Source organism: Dasypus novemcinctus, chromosome 30 (assembly GCF_030445035.2).
Source record: "Dasypus novemcinctus isolate mDasNov1 chromosome 30, mDasNov1.1.hap2, whole genome shotgun sequence".
Classification (NCBI taxonomy): domain Eukaryota; kingdom Metazoa; phylum Chordata; class Mammalia; order Cingulata; family Dasypodidae; genus Dasypus; species Dasypus novemcinctus.
In genome coordinates, this window is record NC_080702.1 from 25641928 (window position 1) to 25668105 (window position 26178).

Consider the following 26178-nt stretch of genomic DNA (forward strand, 5'->3'; position numbering starts at 1 on the left):
AAAATGAAAGAAAACTTCTACAATAGGTGGTCAATGATCTCTAGAAACAGCTTTATTTAAACTCTCATAAGGAAATTAGGGCCTAGAGTGTAAGCTTTGCAGTAGTCACATTTATTCCTGGGAGAATCCCTGGCAGCTCTGGTCTTCCCACAAATATCCTTCCTTTATCTTTGATGAACTGGAGTAATTGGCTAAAAACTGCAAGAGCCACTCTTCTGGGTGGCAACTCCCAGAGCCCACAAACTCCTATAATTACTAATAGTCACTTGCTTGTCTTGTTCATATGGTAGCTGTGGCCTTCTATTTAAACCCCCATTCCACACTTAGGGCTTCATGTTGAAAAGTTCACAGATTTTAAGAGTTGTGGGATGGAGTGGATTGTAGTGTAAATGACTTTGCATTTCCCCGCCACCCCTTCCAGCTCTTCCTGGCTCTCAAATTGCAGCATTCCTGAGTAAAAAAGGCAACCCTTAGGAGCTGGTGAATGATCAGTAAATTTTGTAACACTGTATTCCTTATTAGACCCACTGCCCCTCATGTGCCTTCTGGACCTGCACTTGGACATGCTTTATAAAAGACCCCTCTCATTTTGCATTAGGGCAGATGATTGAACTCAGAAAATGTTCTCTCTCCTCCTGCTGCTGAGGATGAGGACCCCATCTTAGTATCAGGATATAAAGTTGAAATTAATGCATATGCAGATATGGTCATGGTAAATTCCATTATTTCTAACTTTGTCCTGGTATGAACTTCCTTTTGCACAAAAAAGCAAAATGAGGTCAATCAAGGCTTTCCTACATTGCTTGGTTACACAATCTCTCCTCTGAATGAGGCCTTATAGACAAGTGTCTTCAAGAAGGGAAACCAAAGTCTTCCCTTGTCTTCCATTCGTAGAATATCTTGACAGTGTGATGACTCACATATTGACTCAGTTGTGGGGAAAAAACACAAACTGGATGTTCCCACCTTTCTTACAATTATATGGTTAGAGTGCAATTCCTCATGTGTTCATCAGGTATAATCAGCAAAAGTTTTCCCACATTGAAGTATGGGGGAAAAGCAAAAACTTGCCCACATTCTGTACCCTTAACAAAGTTTCTCTCCCATGTACAGTATCTTCTTTTAGGTTTTAAAATGATGAAGGAAAACTGAAAGCTTCCAACATTACTTACACATTTTTAATCTGTAGAGTACCTTCTCATGTCTTCAAAAGGCTGAAAAGCAGAGACATCTCACATTCCTTACAATAATAACGCTTCTCTTCATGGTGGGCTCTCATCTGGTCAGTGAGGGATGAGTGATTAAAGGCTTTCCCACATTTTTACATTCATAGACTGCTGCAAGTTTTTGCATTTAAAGCAATTTTATTGAGATATATTTACATACCATACAAACCATCCAACAGTGCAATCAATGGCTTTTCATATAGAGCTGTGCCCCATTTCAACACAATTTCAGAACATTTTCATTATTCAATGAAGAAAAACCCATATCCCTTGACAGTCACCTTTCAATCTTTCTTTCGCTAGTCCTATATTACACTAATTGTCTCTATAGATTTATTTACACACACACATATATATGAATATTTATATATCTACTTTTTTTATATACAGACTGAGTTATATGTAGTACTTGTATCTGGTTTCTATCACCATGTTTTTAAAAATTATTTAATTAGAGAAATTGTATGTTTATAGAAAAGTCATGTAAAAAATACAATATATCCATACATCCCATTTATGACACATTGATTAGTGTTATACTTTTTACTATTGATGAAAAAATATTGAACTACTATTAACTGCAGTCCATAATTTATATTACATGTATTTTCCCATATACCATTCAATTATTAACACCTCGTGTCAATCATTTGTTACAATTCATGAAGAAACATTCTTGTACTATTAACCCCACTCCATCACCCACAACAGGGTTTACTATGTTATAGTCACATATGTTATCTTCTTTCATTCTAGTAAAATACATGATCCAAAATGTCTCCTTTTGTATTAGTCAGCCAAAGGGGTGCTGATGCAAAATCTGTCGGATTTCATAAAGGGTATTTATTTGGGGTAGAAGGTTACAGTCACAAGGCCATAAAGAGTAAGTTACTTCCCTCATCAAAGACTGTGAGGGTTCAGTCTTCCTCTTCCTCAAATGGCTCCGTAGTCCCGGTTTCTCCTCTTCTCAGCTGTAGGCTAGCAGAAAGCTCACCTTTCTCCCTGGGGCTCGTTTCATCCTGGGCTTTCTCAGTTGTTCAGGGCTCTGGTCTCCTCAGCTGCAAACTATCAGGTGAACAGCTCGGCTCTCTCCCCAGGGCTCCAGAGTCTAAAACTAAACTCTCTGTGTTCTTCTTGTCCATGTATTTACTTCCCTATCCTTGAGCATCCATTTATATAGCCCACAAAGGGGGTGGGGGTGGGAACTCTGAGTCACCCTAATGATGTGGTCAAATAAAAGCCCTAATCTTGATTTAATAAAGGCAAAGTGAAACCTCTGAATCTAACACAATCTTATATGCCCAGAGGAACAGACCAGTTTACAAACACATTCCAATATCTATTTTTGGAATTTATAAATACCAAACTGCCACACCTTTCAAACACATTCACATAGTACAGTGAGGTTAATTAAACTCACAATACTGTGGGGCCTTCACCATTATCCACTTCCAAATTCACAATTAACCAAAGTAGAAATTCTGTATGTATAAGCATCAGGTCCCCATTCTCTACCGCACTCATTACCCTGCTAACCTATATTTTAGATTCTATGAGTTTGCTTACATAATTAGCTCATTGACAGTAAGATCACACATTTATTGTGGCTTGACTCAACATAATGTATTCAAGATTGATCCATGTTCACATGCATCAAGACTTCCTTTTAAAAAATGGAATAATATTCCATCTGCTTCCTCTATTTTTCTTTTCATTGTTTTAGTCCTGCTTTACCACTTTATATCTTGCATGCCCATTTTCAGGAAACACCTTTTCCTTGCTCAGTTGTATTCTGATTCTATGAATTAAAGTGCAGTGCTATGTATTGTGGATAGAGTACTATTGCATTTTGCATTTACCTTTTTAGCTACCATCTCTTCACACCACTCCAAACCACTTCCTCTTGTCTTTTTAATCTGCAGAACTCCCTTTAGTAATTCTTAAAGGGCAGGTCTCTTGTTGACCGATTCTCTCATTTTGTGTTATCTGTGAATACTCTACACTCTCCCTCAGTTTTGAAGAACAGTGTTGCCAGATAAAGGATTTTTGGCTGGCAGTTTTTCTTTTCAGTACCTTAAATATGTATTTCATTTTCATTTCTGATAAATCAGAAGTCTTTTTAGGATGTCTTGTGACAAATGACTTTTCTCTTGCTTTCAGAATTCTCTTTAACTTTAGAATCTGACATTCTGATTAATATGTATCTTAGAGGTCTATCTGGATTGTTTGGAGAGCATTGTACTTCTCAGACATGTGTATTTATGTCTTCCATTAGACTTGGGAATTTTCTGGTCAAATATACTTTCTACCCCTTTACCTTCTCTTCTCCTTCTGGGCTGCCCATGACATGTATGTTTGTACACTTTTTGTTCTCACTCAAATGCCTGAGACATTGCTCAAATATTTGCTGTCCTGTGCCTTGAATTAAAAGGACAATTTCAAATGTCCTTTTAGTTTGCTGATTTTTCCTTCTGCCTGATCAAATCTGATTTTTGTCTCTAATGTAGATATATAATCTCTACTATTGTGTCTTTCATCCCCATTTGTTAGTTTATACTTTCAAGCTCTTCATTATACTCACACATTGCCTTTATATCCTTTATCTCTTCATGCCTATTTTCCTTCATCCCCTTAAATTGTTTTAAGAGATTAGTTTGAACACCTTATTAAGTTCCAAATCATGAGTCCTCTCTGAAAAAGTTTTCCCTTGACTGAGCCATATCTTCCAGTTTCTTAGTATGGCCTATGATTTTTTCCCCTGATGCCTGGGCATCTGATTCTCTTCATCAGTTAACTCTTAAGGTCCATTTCTTTTTATCCAGAATCTTATGGTTGACTGGCTTTATGTTAAGGCTCTTCTGCACTTGGTCTTACTCTAGACCTTCACAACAGCCCATATTTAACTGTTCAGATTTTCTCAACTCATCTGAATCTTGCCATGAATATGTGGTGCAATTTTTAAGATTACACACATTTTGTGTAACTGCTTCACCTCCAAATAGTTTTTCTCTGTTCCTTCTCTGGTATTCTTGATCTGTAATTTTTGTATGTGCGCAGACTTTCCTCCCAAGCTCCTGGTTTGTGTAAATTCTCTCCCTCACTCAGATCCTTGTCTTCCTTACACTTTTCAGCTCTGCAACCCATTCGATCTTACTGCAGTTCAGTTGAACACACCACTGCCATTTTTGTGTTGTTTCCTGTGAGGCTTTCCTGCCATTGGTTTCTTCTCCATCAGGGAATTCCACCCTGGGAAGCCAGATAGGGTCAACCCAGAAGGGTGGGTCACTTCAGAAAAGTCCATTTTGCCTTTGTATGGTCTAGCTGACTAAAACTGGTGTGAATAAAGTCACAACAGTCATTACTAGCCTTTCTTTGGTGGTCTCTCTCCCCATCTGCCCCAAGGGCTCTTTTGCATGCAACACTCCTCAGCGGTTCATGTTCTTCTCACCAGAGTGAATTCTGCTATGTTTAGTAAGGTATGAGGAACGACTAAAGGCTTTCCCACACTCCTTACATTCATAAGGCTTCTCGCCAGTATGATTTTTTTTATGTTCGGTGAGGGCGAAGGAAAGGCTAAAAGCTTTCCCGCATTCTTTACATTCATAAGGCTTCTCTCCGGTATGAATTCTGATATGTTTAGTGAAGGATGAGGAACGGCTAAAGGCTTTCTCACATTCCTTACATTCGTAAGGTTTCTCTCCACTGTGACATCTTTTGTGTTCCGTGAGGGAAACAGAAATAGCGTAGGCTTTCCCACACTCATTACACTTAAAAGGCTTCTCTCCTCTGTGACTTCTTACATGGACATAAAGGTATGAAGAACGACTAAAGGCTTTCCCGCATTCCTTACATTCGTAAGGCTTCTCTCCGGTGTGTATTCTTTTGTGTTCAGTGAGGGCGAAGGAACGGCTGAAGGCTTTCCCACATTCCTTACATTCATACCGCTTATCTCCAGTGTGGTTTTTTTTATGTTCAGCAAGGGCAAAGGAACCGATAAAGGCTTCCCCACACTCCTTACATTCGTAACGCTTATCTCCACTATGAATTTTTTTATGTAAAGTGAGGGATGAGGAACGAGTAAAGATTCTGCCACATTCCTTACATTCAATAATATGACCTCTTACATGTGTCTGAAAGGCTGAGGGACAACCAAAGGTTTTTCCACATTCCTTACATTCAGAGAATTTCTCTCCAGTGAGGGTGGAAACATGTCTTTTAAGAGATGCATGAGAACCAAATCCTTTCTCACATTCTCTACATTTATAGGGTTTCTCTCCAGTTAGAGTTCTCATATGAGTACTTATATACGAGGTACAACTACAAGTTTCTAGACATTCTGTACACTGAGAGGGTTTGCATCCAATGTAAGAACTCATGTGATGCTTAAGTGATGAATGATCCATGAAGGCTTCTCCGCTACCATGGCATTCATAAGACTTCAATACAACAGGAGTTCTTCTAAGCAGAGTAAGATGTGGAATTTGGCTGAAGGTAATTCCAAACTGATTACCTTCATCATTCTCAGGGAGGCTTTCAACCATATGCCCTCTGTTAAAAATAAGAAGCATGCTGTCAGAAATGAATTTATTACCAATTTACCATAGATATACACAGTGAACATGTATGGTTTCTGCCCTGAGTTGTCCCAAGTTGTAAGAGCTGAATCATCTGGCAGGGAGTGCTAGCTTTATTGTCACAACGTTTCTAAAATATGGGACTTTCTGATAACTGCTGACAAGTTATAGATGTTTCAAATACTCAATATCCGACTCACAAGAATGGAATAGTGAAAATTATAGGAATGCACACTTTTTTAGAGGTATATACATACATACATTCACACATATTTACATATGTGTGTATGTAAACACACACATTTATGTATGTAGGCAGGTATTTTAATGCCATGATACCCTCAGGCTCTGGGGCACTAGTCTCTCTTGTGTGAATGGCACTCACCTAACAAGTCTCCCCCATTGGTGCAGATCTTCAATGCCCTGGAATTGGTAGACTTCTCTTAACATAGAGGGCCAGGAGTCACTCTTCATGAACTGCACTATTATATGTTCATTGGATAAGTGTTCTCCATTATTATCCTGTTGAGAAACTGACCCAGTGATTTTAAGACAAGTTTCATCATATGAAACAAAAAAGCAAAGACATTTTAAAAGAAAGAAGGCACGTGTGAGCAAAAAAGCTTTGAGGCATTTGAAAATGCCTTATTTGGAAATAATAAGTATAAAGAACTGGAAGGGTAAATAACTTACTAAGAAATAACTTCTTGAGAACTGAATGTTGATATTATAAATAGGGTGCAATTAGGAGAGGAAAGAAGAAAGGTGCATGTGCCCAAAGATAATATTAAAGGAGGTCAGAGGGAAGGCTTTACCCATGAACACAGAGGCTGGAGAGCAATGATGAAAAGTCAGAAAAGTAACTTCACCCTCTTCAAGTCATAAGAGATGTTTTCTAATTAACTTAATCGAATGTACCTCTCACCACTCAAGGATTGTTCTTTAAAAGATATTGTCTTCTAGGTGCTCTCCAACACAACAGCTCTGGAAAATTCCTATCTTTACTATCCTCAGATCTAACCCTTGCTTCTCTGGGGGGAAAAGACGGAATGGGTGTGGCTGGCCTGGTCCTCATAGGACAAAGGCGTATTATGAGAGAAGATAGTGAAGGGCAACACAGATTTCTCTGGCCATGAACCCAAAGCTTTGGTCTGCTAGAGAGGGGCACACATGAGTTTATTTGCAGCAAAATCATGTCAAATTTCTAATAAAGACAGTACAACTATAACAAGGTCCCAAATCACAAATCTTCTCTGGGTCCCAAAGTGACTCCTGGGGCCAATGCCCACATTTATCACACATAAAGGACTTCAGGACTTTTAACCATATGGAAAGAAGTCAGATTAATACACAGATATTTATGTTCATGGGTAAGTCGGGATATATGTAAGCTCCATAGCACAAGTGACCATGGTAATCTTATTCATCAAACTATTTCCATTTTTCGGCCTAAATTCTGGAACAAGGTCAAAGAGTGAAATAAACTTTTTCACTAAAGGAGTAAATTTTTTAAATGAGGCCACTCTTACCTATGGAGGCCAGGTTCCTGAAGTTTTCCACCATCACATCTCGGTAGAGTTTCCTCTGAGCAAGATCCAGCAAAGCCCACTCTTCCTGAGAAAAATCCATGGCCACATCCTCAAAGACCACTGAGTCCTGAAACATTACACACATTCTGGATCAGCAAGTTACCATCTCCCTAATATGTGGAGGATGATTGAGGATTTCGGCCTTGGGGAACTAAAAAGTCTTAGGAAGTTTACAAAGTTCTGGGTGTTTACCAAGATTTACATTACCTAAAGGCTTGGCCAAAAGCATCTTCCCTACACCAGCTATATTTACTTCCTGACTCACTGCGTCTTGTCTCACAGACTCAACAACCTTCAATCACATCGAATTTATCTCTCCATCTGTTGGCTCTGAGTAAGTAATTCCAGTCTTCTTCCTGTGTTTATGGCTCAAAACAGAGCCCTTAGCAAAAATGAGAGAAATGCTCTACAGATGACTTATTCCCCCATTTAGCTAATCACTTCTTTGTAAAAATAATTATTTCATTTCCCTGCCTAAGACCCTCCAGAACAATCAACAAACATAAAGGGTGAAATGGGCATGAGATATCAGTAATTGGTAAAGTACTAGGGAAATGGCAACTTTTCCTTTTGCCCCTCCCCATTTCCATGCAAAGCCCAGAAAGTAACTAATTCAGATACAGAAACAGTCAACCCTGGCACTGAGCTCACCCTAAGTCCTTTAAAAGTTATATACCAGGAAAAAGATGTGGCTCAAGCAACTGGGCTCCCGTCTACCATATAGGAAGTCCAGGGTTCGATTCCCAGGGCCTCCTGGTGAAAGGCAAGCTGGCCCATATGGCGAGCTGGCCCACGCAGAGTGCTCGCCCTTATAGGAGTGCTGGCCCATGTGGACAGCTGGTGCAGCAAGATGACACAACACGGAGAGACACAGAGGAAAGACAATAAGAGATACAGCAGACTAGGGAGCTGAGGGGACGCAACAGATTGAGCACCTCTCTCCCCCTCTAGAAGGTCCCAGGATCAGTTCCCAGTGCTGCCTAAAGAGAAGACAAGCAGACACAGAAGAACACACAGACAGCAGACAGCAAGTGTAAAATGAGTGGGGTGGGGGGAGAGGGAAGAAATAGAGTGATAAATACATCTTTTAAAAAATAAAATAAAATAAAAGCTACACATCATCAGGAGGACACAGGACAACCTGACTACAGGAGAATAATCTTTTGGAAAAGTATGTATTTTCACCTATCTGTCATCTAGTTTTAAAGAATTCAGCACTTGCACTGTCACCCTAACACCTTCATATAGATAAGCAAGGGTACTGAAATTTTAAAAGAGTTCCGATGGAGAGGACACATGAAAATATGGGCCTCCACACAATTCCAACACTTATGAGACTGACTGTACCTGCACAAGTATTAGTGACCGCTCTGCTCAATAAACATAAGCCCAGACATCCAATGACATTCTAATACAAGATACCAAAGAGAACTATTTCCACAAGAGCCAGAAGAACATGCTTTGGGCTTTATTAGGTGTGGGTAACAAGTTAAGGTTCCCGTTTTACATGGTTACTGAAGTCCAAATTGGTTTCAATGTTAAGTTGCCCATTAATCCTAGGAAACAGAGACTTACACACCAGTCCTCTGAAGGCTCCACTCTAATATTTCCTTACATCTCCATCCATGGTGGGGACACAAGCATAACTACCTTAACCCTGACCACGGCAAAATCCCAGGGGCTGTAGGGGTCACCATAACGACCTGCCACTAAGAAAGATCATTGCTCACTGACTGCCAAAATAAATACTACCTCAAACAGCAGGGCTCCTGAGGGCTCTGGAGACATCTAGACACTACAGGCAGGGCAGACAGCTCAGAAGTTTGGTGCCTGGCCAGTGGGGCCTACTTTGGAACTGATGCTCCCCAGTGTGACAGAATTGGACTCAGCTGTGGTTTCCCTACACATGGCTCTTCTGACCCTGTACTGAACCTAGAATTGATAGGTGTACACCCAAAAAACTGAAATCTTTGGGCTGTCCATGTTACCAGCTGGGCGCTGAATCTCAACAGAGGTGCAATACCTACTCTCCAGTTCACTGGACTCATGCAGGACAACTAACAAGGAAATGATGATGGACAACAACCATCCCAAGGAACCAAGAATCTACAACTGCAAGCAAGATAGTCCCATCCATCTGCCCTATGGTACCAAAGCCCCCTCTCAATTAGAGGTGGAGTGGGCATCATCATCCCAGAATTCTCAAGATTGGGGAATGAATGAAGGACTAAAGTAGTCTTACTGTATTTCTACTATAGCCTTATTGTCATTTTAGCAATGGAAGAACAGAAAAGGCATTAGACAAAATCAAGAACACCTTTATGATAAAAACACTTAGAAAACTAGAAATAGAAGGAAACATCCTCAACATCAAAAAGGGCAAAAATTCAACCAAGGACGTAAAGAACTTACATACAGAAAATTATAAAACATTACTAAAAGAAACCAAAGAAGATGTAAATAAATGGAAGTATATTCCGTATTCATGGACTGGAAGACTAAATATTATTAAAATGTAAATTGTACCCAAAGGAATTTAGAAATTCAATGCAATCCTAATCAAAATTCCAACAGCCTTCTTCGCAGAAACGTAAGAGCCAATCATCAAATAAATACAGAAGGGTAAGTCACACTGAAAGCCAATACCATCATGAAAAAGAATGAAGTTATTCACAATGATAAAACTTACTGCAAAGCTATAGTGATCAAAATAGCACGTATTCATGACCTAAATATAAGACCCAAATTATAAAACTTCTGGGAAAAAACATAGGGAAGCATCTTCAGGATTTGTAACAGGCAATGGTTTATAAGACTTTACACTAGAAGGATAAACAACAAATAAAAATACAGATAAATGGTATATCATCAAAATAAAAATATTTTCTGCATTAAAGAACTTCATCATGAAAGTAAAAAATATAACCTCTAGATTAGAGGAAAATATTTGGAAACCACTTATCAGATAAGGGTTCTTTTTTTGTTCATTTTTTTATCTTTTTTTTAAAAGATACATAGATCACACAAAATGTTACATTAAACAAATATTAGAGGTTCTCATATACCCCCACTCCCCCACATTGATAACTTCTTTCATCAGTGTGGCACATTCATTGCATTTGATAAGTACATTTTGGAGCACTGCTACACAGCATGGATTATAGTTTACATTGGAGTTTACATTCTCGCCCAGTCCATTCAGTGGGTTATGGCAAGATATATAATGTCCTACATCAGGTAAGGGTTTAATACGCAGATTATATGAGGAAATCCTACAACCCAAAAACAAAACAAAACAAAAAACATCCAACTAAAAAACAGGCGGAAGAACTAATGGCTAAAAAGCATATGAAAAGATGCTCAATATCATTAGCCAGTAGGGAAATGCAAATCTAAACCCAATATAAAATACCATTTCCCATCCAGTAGAATACTATTATAACCAGAAAGCAACAAATCTTGGAGAAGATGTGAAGAAAGAGGGTCACTTATTCATTGTCGGTATGCAGCCCCTATGAAAGTCAGACAGTTCCCCAGGAAGCTAAATATAGCATTACCATATGACCAGGCAATCCTGCTACCAGGTACATACACAGAAGAATTGTAAAGAGGGACTCAAAACAGATATTTGCACATCAATGTTCATAGTGGCACTATTCACAATTGCCAAAGATGAAAATAACCCAAGTGTCCATTAACTGGTAAACGGATAAACAAAATGTAGTATATACAAAAAGGAAATATTACTCAGTTCTAAAATGCAATGAAGTCCTGATACATGCAACAACATGGATGAACTTTGAGGACATTATGTTGAGTGAAATAAATTAGGCAGAAAAGGACAAATATTACATGATTTTACTTTTATGATCTAACTATAATAAGCAAACTCAAAGAGACAGAATCTAGAACATAGGTTACCAGGGGATAGATTGGGTTAGAGATGGGTATCTGATGCTTAATTTGTACAAAATTTCTATTTAGGTAATTGTAGAGGTTTGGAAATGGATGTTAGTGATGGTACCAGATTATTGTGAGTTTAACAGCACTGAACCATGTATGTGAATATGTTTGAAAAGGGACATTTTGGGTCATATATGTTACTAGAGTGAAAGAAGATAAAACATGGGAGTATAGAACATAGTGAACTCTGTTGTAGATAATACACTGAGGCTAATAGCACAAGTATAAAAATGTTATTTCATGAATCATAAGAAATGCATGCCACCATTACAGGTGTTAATAGTAGGGTGGTATGTGCGAAAAAATACCTAACGTAAACTATGGACTATAGTTAATAGCACAATTTCAATATTCTTTCATCAGTAGTAACAAAGGTACCACACTAAGGTAAAGTGTCAACAATAGGAAGGTATATGGGAACCATGACTTTTCTGTAAACATACTTCTCCAATTAAAAAAACAAAATAAAACATTATGCTAAGTGAAAAGAAGCCAGAAACAATGTACTACATATTGTATGATTCCATTTTCATAAAATGTAAATACAAATAAATGCATAGAGACAGAAATAAATTAATTGCTATGTAGGGTTGGGAAAGGAGAGAGCGATTGAGAGGTGACTGCTAAGGAGCATGGGTTTTTCTTTTGAGAGTAAAGAAGATGTTCTAAAATTGATTGTGATGAACGCACAACTGTGATCTGATGGTATGCTTTTGATGAATTGTTTGGTATGTGTGTAGTAGCAGTTTGGTATTATTTATGAATTCCAAAATAGATATTGGATTAAGTTCGTGAACTCTGTTACTCTAGGCATATTAGACTATACTGGATTCAGATGTTTCACTTTTACTTAATTATGACTAAAGTCTTGATTGGGCCTTGTCAGTAGGATGTTGAGCCCCCACCCCCTTGGTGGGTGGGGACACACAGAGAAAAGACATGGCAGAGTACAGAGAGTAGAGTGTTTTGATGCTGAAGCCTCAGGAAGTAAACACCTAAGAGACAAACACAGAGGAATAAAGATGACTCCATTGACACGGCAGAGCCCAAGGAACAAATAGAGCCTGATAGTCTACAGCTGACATTGTGGAGAGAATAGAGCAGCTGAGCCTGGAGAGAAACAAGCCACAAGAGAGGGACAAGGCTTATCACAACCTACAGCTGAGATTAGAAGAAGCTGGGACCACGGAGCCTTAAGAGGAAGAGGAAGCCTGAACCCTTGCAGACATCAGCAGCCATCTTGCTCCAACACATGGCAAAAGACTTTGGTAAGGGAAATAACATGCCTTATAGCCTTGTAACTGTAAGCTTTTAATCCAAATAATTACCTTTTTATAAAAGCCAACAGATATCTGGTACTTTGCACCAGCACTCCTGTGGCTGATTAATGCATGCATATAACTCAGTAAAACTGCTTTAAAAGAAAAACAAAAAACAAATGAAGAGAATGTTGGATAACCTAAAAAGTACCAGTCTTAAATGAGTTTATATGGCTATGAGTCTCTAAAAAAGAGTCTGGAGGTTGTCAGAAGGATTGTCCTTATGCACACCTGAGCAGAGTCTCAGAGACAGATAAAGTAGATAAAACCCCAGGTATTGGTTCTTTTGAGGACTAAAGAGACCCACAGGTTCTATGGTCATGGCAGATGGGGTTCACTGCCATGTCAGTTGGCCCTTCTTTGGAGCTGGTGTTTCTGCGTGATGGAACTGGACTCAGATGTGATCTCTTTTCACAAGCCTTTCATGCTACTTTACTGGAATTGTATTTGGTGCTGGGGTTTAAGATATATCTAGGGGATTTGAATCTCTGGACTGACAATACGATAGCCAGGCCCTGAGTCTCAACAGACTTCAGCTCCTATACTCTGATTTATTGGACTTACCCCACTCAGCTAACATGGAGTTGAAGAATGTCAGCCATCCCACCATGGAGCCTAGAGTGCCTACAACTGAAAGCAGGAGAACTGCATCCAGTATCCATGTGGAATCTAAGCCTCCTCTTGACATAGATGTGGAATGGACACAACCAAGCCAAGGTCCACAGAAAGGAGGAATACAGTAAGGATTAGAGTGGACTTAATGATATTCTATTCATGAACTATTGTGGTTAATAATCAAGAAAATGTGGCATTGGTGTGGAAAAAGTGGCCATGGTGGCTGCTGGGGGCGGGGAATGGGAGGAAGAGATGAGATGTGGACGCATTTTCGGGACTTGGAGTTGTCCTGAGTGGTGCTGCAGGGACAACTGCCGGACATTCTATGTCCTCCCATGGCCCACTGGATGGAACGTGGGAAAGTGTGGGCTATGGTGTGGACCACAGGCCATGGGGTGCAGCGAAGCCCAGAGATGTACTCACCAGATGCAATGGATGTGTCATGATGATGGGGGAGAGTGTTACTGTGGGGGGAGTGGTGGGGTGGGGGTGGTGGGGGTGAATGGGGACCTCATATTTTTTGAATGTAGTATTTTCTTAAAAAATGAATAAATTGAGTAGAATTTGAAAAAAATAAAATAAAAATAAAAATATTTTGGAGCAAAAAAAAAAAAAGTACCAGTCTTGCTTCTTTGTAATTAAGATTCACCTGTGAAAAACTCCGAGGTCTTCTCTATGGAATGATGCAACAGCTAAACAATCCAAAATTAAATTATATATCTTACTTCCTGAGAGTGACCTTGTTGCTCAAATATGGCCTCTCTCTAAGTCAAACACGGCACATAAATGCATTACCTTTCCCCCAGTGTAGGACATGACTCCTGGGGATGAGCCTTCCTGGCACCAAGACATTACTACCAAGTACCAACTAGCATTGCAAGTGGAAAAAGACCTTGACTAAAAGGGGGAAAAGTAAAGACAAATGAGTTTATAGGGCAAGGAGACTTCAAAATGAGTTGGGAGGTCACTCCAGAGGTACACTTATTCACTTCTCAGCAGGATCTCCTTGACTACCAAATTAAATACTACTTCAGACAGTGGGGCTCCTGAAGGCTCTGGAGACATCCAGACACTACAGGCAGAGCAGACAGCTCAGGAGTTTGGTGCCTTACCAGTCGGCCCTACTTTGGAATTGATGCTCCCCAGTGTGACAGAGTTGGACTCAGTTGTGGTTTCCCTATACATGTCTCTTCTGACCCTTCTATTTGAACCTATAGTTAGTACTACAGTAAATGACAGGTATACATCCAAGAGAATTAGATCTTTGGGCTGTCCATGTGCCAGCTGGGCCCTGAATCTCAACAGAGTTGCAACACCTACTCTACAGTTCACTGGACTCACCCAGGACAACTAACAACGAGGTGATGATGGACAACGGCCATCCCCCCAAGGAACAGAGAGAGTTTGCAATTGCAAGGAAGATACTTTCATCCATCTGGCCCATGGAATCTAAATCCCCTCTCAATTAGAGGTGTGGTGAGCATCACCATCCCAGTATCCTCAGGACTGGGGAATGAACAAAAACTAGAATAAGCTTATTGGTTCCACTATTGAATTGTTGTGATTCTAGTAATGGAAGAACGTATATCATTGATGTGGAGGCAGTGGCCACAAGAGGTTCTGAGGGGAGGCAGAAGGAAAAAAATGTGTAATATAGGGGCATTTTGGGGACTTGGGAATTGTCCTGATTGGCATTGCAATGGCAGATACAGGCCATTATGTATCTTGCCATAACCTACAAAATTGTGCAGGAGAGAGTATAAACTACAATGTAAACTATAAACTGCACTTATTGGCAATGCTCTAAAATGTATTCATCAATTGTAACAAATGTACCACACTAATGAAGGATGTTGTTAAGGTAGGAAAATGTTGAGAGGGAATAGGGAATGGGGCATATGTGGTTTCCCTGTATTTTTTATGTAACATTTATGTAATCTAAGTATCTTTTAAAAATATATATATATGTTTTTAAAAATTATATATCTTATGTATAATACAAGAGAGAAAAAGAAGTAGAGCAGGATTCAGAATACTGATAGTGCTGACAATTCAAGTAGCTATATTATTTAGGTTATTCAGTGGGCATTATCAAAAAGAAGGAACTGAACTGAGTCTCATTGGCTGCAACTGTTACCCAAGGGAATATGTGAGAAGATAATGTACCAGACAGAGGAAACAGTCAGAAGACAGTAGGTAAGTGTGCTTTAGGTAGAGCCAGAGACCAATGTAATGGGAACACAATGATATTCAGAAGAACAATCATAGAGGAAGTCAAAGAAGTGTGCAGAGTCTGTGAGCATTTCATGCTTTAGAGCATTTGTGATCAATGTCTTTTAATCTGAGTGAAATGTGGAGGAATTTCAAGCTCTTCACCAGAGAACAAACCATATCTGATAGTTCTTAAAGAACCTCTTTGTAAAATATATATCTGAACACTGTTGAAAGAGTTAGGTTAAATATAGGTAATAGAATGAAAACAAACCAAAACAAAGACCTATAACTGCACTACACAAACAGTGAACCCTAAGGTAAACAATAACTCTACTAACTAGCACAATAATAAAAATGTGCTTTCACTATGACACCAACAGAAGGTCTTAATAGGGTGGTATATAAGAATTCTGTATTTTATGCCTGACTGTTCTGCAAACCCACAGCTTCTCTATTAAAAAACAAAAAACAAAAAAACACTTCTGTGTAAAAGGCAATTGTAGAAGGTGAAAGATATGTTAGAAGGTTATGGCCATATTCAGATAAGAAACACTGATGGTTGAGACTGGGGTGGTGGCAGTTTAAGTTGTATACGCAAGGACAGTTCTGGATAATCTTTTAAGATAGAGCCAATGGAATTTCCTGATGGAGTGAATGTTGGGTAATGAGAGAAAGAGGTGGCAAGAATGAGTCCAATATTTGTCTGAGAAAATTGGAATGTTCATGTTGATGTCAACATGGTCTAGGAAGTCTACAAGGACAGCAAATTTTATGGGGAAAGCTGAGGAGGCTATTTGAGTCATGCTGAGATTTAATTGAGGATAAGACCTCCAAAGTGGGAAGACAAAGAAACAAGAAAGTTTTTTAAGAAAACCGTACATGTTAAGGCTCAACATCTCATTCCCTATTCCCACCCTGTCCCATGGTAAACTATGTTATAGATTCTGATTCTATGAATTTACTTATTCTAATTGTTTCAAAGCAGTGTGGTCATACAATGTTTGTCCTTTTTGTCTGCCTTATTTCACTTAACTTGCTGTCTTCCAGGTTCATCTGTGATGTAAGAATTATGACGCCTTTATTCCTTTTTATGGTTGAATAATAAAACATTATATGTATGTAAAAAAAAAAAGAGTTTTTTAAAGCACTGCATAACAACAAAAAGACAAATAAACCAATTAGAAACTGGACAAAGGACTTGAATAGACATTTCTCAAGGAAGAGCTACAATAAGAAAATGACAAATCACACCACAATGAGCTACCACCTCACACAGTTTAAAATGGCTCTTATCTAAAAATCAAAAAGTATCAATGGATGGCAAGGACACGGAGATAGGAACCGCAGTACACTGTTGGTGGGAATGTAAAATGGTATAGGCACTATGGAAAACAGTTTGGCAGTTCCTCAAAAATTTAAACATGCATACTACATGATTACACAATCCTACTTCTAGGTATATACCCAAAGGAATTGAAAGCAGGGACTCAAAACAAATATTTGTACACCAATGTTCATAGCAGCATTACAGCTAGCCAAAAGGTGAAAGCAACCCAAATGTCAATCAGCAGATGAATGGATAAACAAAATGTGGTATATGCATACAATGGACTATTACCCAGTCTTCAAAAGGAATGATGTTCTGATACACACTGTGTGGATGAACCTTGAAGACATCATATTCAGTAAAATAGTTTAGTCACAAAGGTACCTATATTGTATGATTCCATTTGTATGAAACAACTACAATATACAAATTCAGAGACAGAAAGTTGAGTACAAGTTATCAGGGACGGAGGCTGGGAAGAAATGTGGAGTTAGTGCATAATGGGTTTAGGGTTTGTTTGCAGTGATGGGAAGTTCTGGTAATTGATGGTGATAATTGAACATGGTAAATGTGATGAATCTCAATAAAGGGTATGCTTGGAAGTGACTGAGATGGGAAAGATTATATAGTATATATGTTTCCAGAATTTAAGGAAAAAAAGGCAACTGAAGAGACAGGGACAACTAAACGCAATGCATGAACGTGGATTGGCTCTAATAACGAATGAGAAAAGACCCAAAGGACACTGCTGAACCATATGAAAAATGGGAAGGCAAACGGAAAGCTTTGTATCACTGATAAAGTTCTTTAACTTCATAACTTTAATTAAGATGGTTATATGAGTAAATATCCTTATTCTTAAGAAATGTACATGGGAGTTATGTGTTGAAGGAACATGTGTACAGCCTGTTCTCAAATTTTTACACTTTTAGAAAACTGACAGATAAGGAGGTAGACAGACAGACAGACAGAATGATACAGCAAATGTAACACAATGTAAAAATTGTCAGATCTTAGGATGGGGGTAACTATGTTGGAGATCTTGGGATGGGTTTTGCAGTACTTTTTTTACATCTACTCTAAGTTTGAAATCATTTCAACATAAAAAGTTAAAAGATAGAAAACAAAACTGTAGTACTGAGTAATTCGCAACACTGATAAAAATAATTACTTTAAGAACAAAACCATTTGAGTTATTCATGCACAGCCTAATTATTATTAAATAATAAAAGTAAATTGAAATCTCTTTTTAAACACAGTGAAAATAGACATCAGGCCTAAAATAGCCTAGATATTGAATACATTAATGTATTTAGGAGTTCTGACATGGTCTGCTAAATGTAGAGAGTCTTCAAAATCCATCCCAAGATTTTCGATACATCTTAATTGTTTGAGTATCTTTTACACATCAGTTAAAATTGATGTTCCTGTGTTTCAGAAGTTTAATATACACTAAATTTTAAAATTCTCAGTAGAAACACAAACATAACCTCAAAATTAACTTATAGTGGAAACTATGAACTTACAAATTTATATACTACCCATCTTTTACCTTGAGATTCTCTAGCAAAAAAAAAATAACACGTTAATTTCAAATTGTAATCTAGGACTAGGAAGAATTAGGCTGGGAGGAACAGGACTCAGACTGGGTAACATGCTTCTTACAGACCTGAAAGCTTCAAAGCAAAACAATTCCCCACTGGAAAAAAGTATGGGCCTAGAGACCCCAAGAATGAGCTGGATTCATTCTTTCCAGCACCAACCACCACTCAGAACACCACAGACTCAGGGCTCTTTCCCTAATAACAAACTCGTCCCTTCTTCACCCCACAGTCCACTGAGAGAGGTGGAGCTATATGGTTTCACAACTGCACAGAAAAGGCTCCAGTGCCTGACGGAAGCCAAGAGAACTGTGTACAGTGATAGAACAAGGATGGCTCCAGAGGGTCAACAGATCAGCCTCCCCAACAAGAGGGGGCTAAAGTAAGAGTTGTTCCATCAACAGGCCCTAGAGGATGTTGTCATTAAACACAGAAAACAGAACCCAAGGTAGGGGGATGTTAACTCACCATAGTGCTAGCTCTGAGAAATCACATATGGAAGATGACTCCAGGTTTCCAAGGCTTGCAAGTCTCCATTTAGGTAAGGGAGAGCCCAGTGTTGGTGGAGGAGAGCCTTAGGATGCCCCTTACAGCTCAAGACCTGAGACCTCCTCTGCCATTTTTTTTTTAAACGTTACATTCAAAAAATATAAGAGGTCCCCATATACCCGCCAACCCCTCACCCCACCCCTCCCACATCAACAACCTCTTTCATCATCATGAGACATTCTTTGCACTTGGTGAATACATTTTGGAGCACTGCTGCACCACATGGATAGTGGTTTACATTGTAGTTTACACTCTCCCCAGTCTACCCAGTGGGCCATGGCAGGACACACAATGTCCAGCATCTGTTCCTGCAGCACCACCCAGGACAACTCTAAGTCCTGAAAATACCCCATCATATATATCTCTTCTTCCCTCTCTCGACCTTCAGCAGCTACCATGGCCACTTTCTCCACATCAGTGATACAATTTCTTCCATTACTAACCACGATAGTTCTATAGCAGAATACCAGTAAGTCTACTCTAATCCATACTCTATTCCTCCATCCTGTGGATCATGGGATGTTTATGACCACTCTCCCTCTATATTAAGAGGGGGCTTAGATTCCACGTGGATGATGGATGCAATTCTCCTGCTTGCAGCTAAAGGCACTCTTGGCTCTCTGGTGCTGGTGTTTGACCTTCACCTCCCTGTTAGGTGGCTGGGGTAAGTCCAATAAACCAGAGGGTAGGAGTTGTAAATCTGCTGAGGCTCAGGGCCTGACTGTCACATTCTCTGCCATTTTTTTCCCAGATAGGAAACACAGGGCCCAGAGGACACAGCCGGTACATGCCATGTCATATCTAGCCTCCTCTCTTCATGCTTAAAATAACCCAGTTCTCCTCAGTAGTACTCACCATTTCCTGTCTCCAGCTTCTGGAAATCCAAGTGACTGTCCTCCCTAGAGCCCAGGAAGCCACTTAAGGTAAGAGGGATGGAGTAGAAGCAGGGTCACAGGACACAGTTCGGAAGCAGATGAACGTATGGTCTACGCAGTCAGTCAGAGTAGTGGAAATCCTTACTCGTGGCTGCATGGATCTGCCAGATGGACGCCCTGGATCCCCAGCTGCCTAGACTGAACCAGTTCTCCCTGTGCCACACCTGGAACCTGAAGTAGAAGCAGGATGGGGAGAAGACAAGGTTGAATGAGGGAGTGGCTGATTCTTGGAATTCAGCTATTTGCCCGTGCGGGGTTTCCTCCTAGGATAGGGACACTGTTTCATCCTGAGAGTATCTGTATTTAAGGTGATCTTGTGACAAGCTTCCATCCTTCATGTAGCACCATGAGCCCCTTCCTTCTAGGAACAGGGTTACATATAGAGAAATTTCTACACCCAAAAGCATGACAAGCAACCTGTCCTAGCCAGTATAGAACACATGTACCTGATCTTTTCCAGGGAGTCAGGCACACAAGGCTGAAGCTGTGAGTTCACCTAAGTAACTTTACGCCATTGTCAAGCAACACACTTATAGTCCATCTCAAAATGGATGGATTTTCAGGGAATACCTAAATTCCAAATTCGGTGATGAATCTATCATGCTTTCTAGATTTTAAATATTTGCAGTTACAATTTTCTGCTGTGCTTTCCTGATTTTTACAAACATTTTCAGTTCATCTATATCATTTTAATATGTGATAAGTATTTTTCCTGTAGATTTTACAACTTTCTTCCTTTGGCTTCACTCCCCACACCCTCATCCCGTCAGGGACCATGACACCACCAGTCCCAAAGCTTTCCAGAAATTTGGGAGGATTCCTGTACACTATCCTTTCAACCTTATCAATCGATCGGCCTATCATTCATAAAATCATTCAGTTTCTCTATGGAATAATCTAGCCTCTGTTCCAGTTTCTTTCTTCCCTTTTCCCACACAGCTGACTCCTATGTATTTATTTTTTTGGTCTTATGTTCTCTCCCACATGGTCTTTATTCAAGTATCTCACCTGTTAGCATTATCCTTCCTTTTGTTTCCTCTACTATCTCTAATATTTTCTCTAATTTCATTTAAATCCTTCTTTCTATAATTTTCATTATTTCCAGCACCAAATCGGTACCTTATTAGAAATATAGAATCTCAGGCCGCACCCAGACCTGCTGAATCAAAATCCACATCTTAACAAGATTCTTGGGATCCACATCCTCATGAAAGTTTGAGAAGCACTTACCTTTCTACAGCCTGTGGTAACTGAAAAAAAGAACATGTGCCCTTTGTACTATCTACATCCATACCATTCCGCTATTTTCATGATGCACAACCTTTCTCCATGTCTACACCATCCAGAGATAGCTCAATTTATTCATGACAATCTGTTGCTCAGCATCATGCATTCACAGTAGTCATTTCTAAAATCTACATGCAATTCAGGACCTGGAGTATTTTGTTCTAAATTATAACTTTACTCACACCCCATCCCTTCTTAATGTCCCTCAGTAATTGTCCACTCCCTTGGAAAAAGCCCAGAGTAGTAAGCATAGCTCTAGTGACCCTCTTAAGTCTGGCTCACCCCACTCACCTACTATGTTTTCTGTGCTTCAACTGGCCCTGTCTTTCATCAATGCATGGATTATATTGGATTCTCTGCTACCTTAGAGATTTGCACACTCATTTTTCCCACTTGATATACTATTTTCAAGCTCCACCCTCCCTCATTTCACCAATTCTGCTCAGCCATATTTGTAGCTAAACCTAACTAATTCTATGACTTAACTACCTTTCAGGTACTCTAACCTGATACTTGGGTTAGATCCTTTTATTTCATGCTATCAGATGTCAATATTGTCACTATTTATTTAAAATTAACTTCCATGCTAGACTGTAATATCCATGGGTAGACACTATGCCCACTTTGTTTTCTTCTTTTCCTTCTGGCCTATCATGTCTGGCTGACCATCCAGGCCATATGCAGATTATTTTATACTAATCACACCTGTTGTATATACTCTAGAAAAGCCCTGTCCAATTGAACTGTGATAAATAAAAAAAAATGCTCATTGTCTTAACTGTCCAATATGGTAGCCAGTACCTATTAAGCATTTGAAGTAAGACTAACACAATTAAGTTTCTCTATGGAGCAGAATCCAGCCTCTTCCAATTTCTTTCCTCCCCTTTCCCCCGAATTTTTTTAAAATTTAATTTTAATTGCAACAGTCACATATGGCTGTGGACATAGTAACTCTAGCATCCTCAGAAGAACTAAAAGGGGCCAACACATCACACAGGGTGTGTAGGTGTGATAGCTGTCGTTACTACAATCCCCAGCTTTACAACCTTCTGTTTGCTGGAAATGTGTCATATAGGGGGAAAGAGTGGACAAAAGCAAATTTAAGTCTCAATTCAGTTTGGCTGCATTTACATCATTGAGGATAATGTTAACTTTAATTGGATTACCTCATTCAGAAGAGTACAGTGATAAAAACATAACACAGAAATGTGTAGAAGTAACTGAGGGGGAAAGGGTGGGCACTCTAGGGGAGATGACATTTGAAGGGAGACCGGGATTATGAAAATATAATTAAGGAATTCCTGTGGATGGGCAGGAGGGGAGGGTTCCTCTATCCAAAGGAAAAATCTGGTGCAAAGGCTATAAGGCAGAGAAGATCTTGATGTCTTTGAGGAATTTTTTTAATGTAACAGGAGCTTAATTAACATGAGGCTGAATGCTATAAACCTGTCAGGGAGCTATAAAGAAGCCTGACCACATATGACTTTGTTGGCCAAGATAAAGTATATGGAATTTGTTCTGTGTGTGATTGGCAGCTTACTTGGTTTACAGATTCCTACTACTGATACGTGAAAAATACAGGAGAAATTTTAGAGACTGTTTTGAAGTCTCTTTGCAGATCACTGAGAGTGACTTGGACTAGAGTTGTACTCATAAAGACAGTAGTTATATTCTGGTCATCCAACAAGATTTGGTATTTCCTGAAGGTAGAAGGTGAGAGAAAGAGGGTGACTGAATGTTTCCCCTAATCTAGTGGGGAAAAAAAATGCTGGTACAATTACTGACATAGGAAACCAGGTGAGAAGCAGATCTGCCGTGGTAGAACTTCAAGAGCTTTGTTTTTAGAACCATGTGGTCCTAACTGCCCCACTGGATCATGAGAAGGGTTTGGTGTCCGATGCCACTGTCTGTATATCAAACTGTGGGTTCCCTCTTCCTTGCTACAAAAAAATCAAACAGCGACTTTTGAAGGGGCCTCAAATCCCATTTCTGTAGTTTCGCGCTAAAGGGAAGGTAAAACACTTGTCCTGACATGTACTAGATATTTAGGAAATCCTAAGAGTCTGGACTAGGAAAGTTATGTCTGAATGAAGGTTTGAGTTTGACATAAAGTGACTCAACTACCAGTGAAGACGCTAAGGGACAAACCTGTCAAAAAGGGGATTCTTCTAGATTATCTACCTCTAGGGAAAGAAAAAGAAAACAGAAATAAATAAAAGGCACCACATTTTTCTACAAATGTCGAGATTACAAGTGTTGTTTAATGATCGTATTTCCTCAAGGCATTTTCCCAATCTTTAAGCTATGCAGTATTTTCCAAAATAATAACATTTATTTTCTTCATATATGCATAATGATGATGATGGTAATAAATATTAATATTTCAAGTATGGCAACAAGCAACTGAAGATTCTCAGCATCAGTGTGTGTGAGTGAAAAGAAGGAAAATTTCATGTCATGGTGATGTTAGGAGATTATGTGGGAGTTTCAAATATTTCATGCCAACTCTAGGGAGTGTTAACCTAGAGAAGTAAAATCACATTTGAGGAAGAGGAGTGGGGAAAGCCTGGAATTTAAATAAATGATCCAATCAACTTGATGTTAATTGTGGATTCAAAAAAAAAAAACAACCACACACACAAAACTGAGAGTACTTTCTAACAATTACTCCTGTGACTTATATTTCTAAATATTCAGGAGAGACTACCCTAATGACATTGGAGTTATCAATGATTTCTCAAACAGGTGACATAAGGTTTACAAACTAAATTTTTGAAATGACCTATGTAGTTGCATCTACTCTTTAATGTCTAGCTTCTCCCACCGTTTGTTCTATACAAAATATCCTTTTGTTAAACTTACCTTCAATAAATCTGATATACAGACTACCTTCATTCTACCTTACTTTGGTTTTAAAAGAAATGTATTCTCTCATTACAGATGCCACACTCATCATTTGTACATTGAATTTAATTTTACTTCATGTCCAAAATTATTTCCTGTAAATCATGACTTTCCAATGATTACACATTTCAGATTTATCCAAACAAGAGTATTTTGTTAAACAATTATTTTAAAGAACTAGGCACTCTTTGCCAAAACTGTAGTGCAGCTGTTCCAGTACTCTGATTAGCTTCAGCAGGCAGCCCTTCCCTCTTGGCTTCATTCCCAGTATTTGATGTTCTGGCATGGGGAACATGCCAGGTGTTTGCTCGAAGACCACTTCAACCTACTAAGAAGTGTGGCTCTTCGGTGTAAGATTCATCATCAATCCCGCAGGTACTGTCCCAGCCGATTCTTAAGGTTCTATAGAAGTACTGGATGTATGATCTCCAGAAATCTCATTGATCTATATTAAGCTTATCCAGCTAAATCACATTTTACATCACACAGACTACGATTGGTCATATTAATGTTCATCACACATTGGTCAGAGAAAAGTCTGCCTTACAGCCTAAAACATTGCAGAAATATGCTTACTGCTAAATACTGTCCTCTTTTTTTAAATTATATTTATATATATTTTTGTCTTTATTTTTTTTAATGTTACATTCAAAAAATATGAGGTCCCCGTATACCCCCCATCGCCCTCACCCCACTCCTCCCCCCATAACAACCACCTCCTACATCATCATGAGACATTCATTGCATTTGGTGAATACATCTCTGAGCACCGCTGCACCTCATGGTCAATGGCCCACATCATAGCCCGCACTCTCCCACGTTCCACCCAGTGGGCCATGGGAGGACATACAATGTTGGGTAACTGTCAGTGCAGCACCACCCAGGACAACTCCAAGTCCCGAAAACACCTCCACATCTCATCTCTTCCTCCCACTCCCTACCCCCAGCAGCCACCATGGCCACTTTCTCCACACCAATGCCACATCTTCTTCAATTACTAATCACAACAGTTCATGAATTTAGGTGGGACTAAATATGCTCCTAAACGCACCTACTAGTTTCCAATTTATGCTATCTTATCTATCGTAAAAGTCTATCACCACTAACATAGAAGGAAAACATTATGCACAATAATCTTGGTTTTTGTAAGTGGAAATACTTTAACAAAACGTTGCCTCGCTGAAGCAAAGAAAACAAAGCAGAGAGCGGCACGCGGCAGCCCGAAGCGGGCGCGGGGCTTTGAGAGCCAGTCTCACCTGGGCTCCGGGGGACCCGGGACTCACAGGGTCCCAGGGGAGCTGATGCTGGGGCCTGCGAGCCACGCTGTCACCTGGTAATGCACCGGCGGAACTAGGCCCACTGGGACCGCCCGGCGACATCGGCGGCTAAGGGGATAGGGGCCCGGGACCGTTAGGGAAAGCGCTCCGCGGCCGAGCGCGGACCACAGTGGACAGCGGGGGCTGCGGGAGGTCCGGGACGCGGCGTCGCGACCGTGGGAAAGGGTCAGCACCGGGAAGGAAGCGCCGCGAGTCCGGAGCGGCCGGCACAGCGCGGGAGCCCGAGGCGAACCCCGTCACGGCGCCAGATCCCTGTAGTCCCGAGGTGGCGACACCTGAAAGCGAAGCAGCGCGCAGAAGGAGCAGGTCTCCTAAACACCAGCCACAGGGAGGACGAGGGAAAAGATGGCCGCCCGCTGACGGCCGCTTCCGGTTTCTGGAGGGGCACGCCGGAAGGGGCGGGGCCTCAGGAGCTGACGCAGAGTCTCCGCCCACTGCCTGGGGAAGTGCCTGCCAGCTCTTGGGCTCTCAAATCAGTGTAGTGCGGGCGTTATTTCCTCCAGGGAGATAATCTTTACGGTTTCTTAAAAAAGTATGTAACCTTAAAGGCAGATTTCAGAAGTGAAGGTTTTCCAGTCCTCCTGGGGAACAGAGAAAGTAGGTCTTTTCAAGTTTGGCCATTTGAAAAAAAAATTAGCATGTTCTTTGGAGAAATTGTTTTCTTTTTTCGCTGCTCCTAAATATTATCCGTCTTCAAAATCCTGGAAGTCAGAAGTGTTGCCTCATGTTTCGTGGTTT

General features: G+C 39.9%; 1 protein-coding gene across 2 annotated transcripts; it reads right to left on the reverse strand.

Annotated features, from left to right (window-relative positions):
- Positions 1 to 1344: 1344 nt before the first annotated feature.
- On the reverse strand, positions 1345 to 25818 carry LOC101412432 (zinc finger protein 699-like). Of its 2 annotated transcripts, XM_004454027.4 has the most exons (5): positions 25360 to 25818; positions 19833 to 20083; positions 7330 to 7456; positions 6186 to 6333; positions 1345 to 5774 (listed from the first exon to the last, which is right to left on the reverse strand). In XM_004454027.4, the coding sequence occupies exons 2-5, from the start codon at positions 19833 to 19835 to the stop codon at positions 4652 to 4654; spliced, it is 1401 nt and encodes a 466-aa protein (XP_004454084.1). In that variant the 5' UTR covers positions 19836 to 20083; positions 25360 to 25818; the 3' UTR covers positions 1345 to 4651. The 2 variants fall into 2 exon arrangements, with proteins under 2 accessions (XP_004454084.1, XP_004454085.1); XM_004454028.5 differs by lacking the exons at positions 19833 to 20083; positions 25360 to 25818 and having other exon boundaries at positions 6186 to 6322; positions 7330 to 7423.
- Between the last annotated feature and the right edge of the window lie 360 nt (positions 25819 to 26178).

Coding starts and splice junctions, on each gene's coding strand:
- LOC101412432 (XM_004454027.4), bottom strand. Junction 6,334..7,329: donor CAGGAACCTGGCCTCCATAG/GTAAGAGTGGCC, acceptor TCACTGGGTCAG/TTTCTCAACAGGATAATAAT. Junction 5,775..6,185: donor CAATGGGGGAGACTTGTTAG/GTGAGTGCCATT, acceptor TATTTTTAACAG/AGGGCATATGGTTGAAAGCC.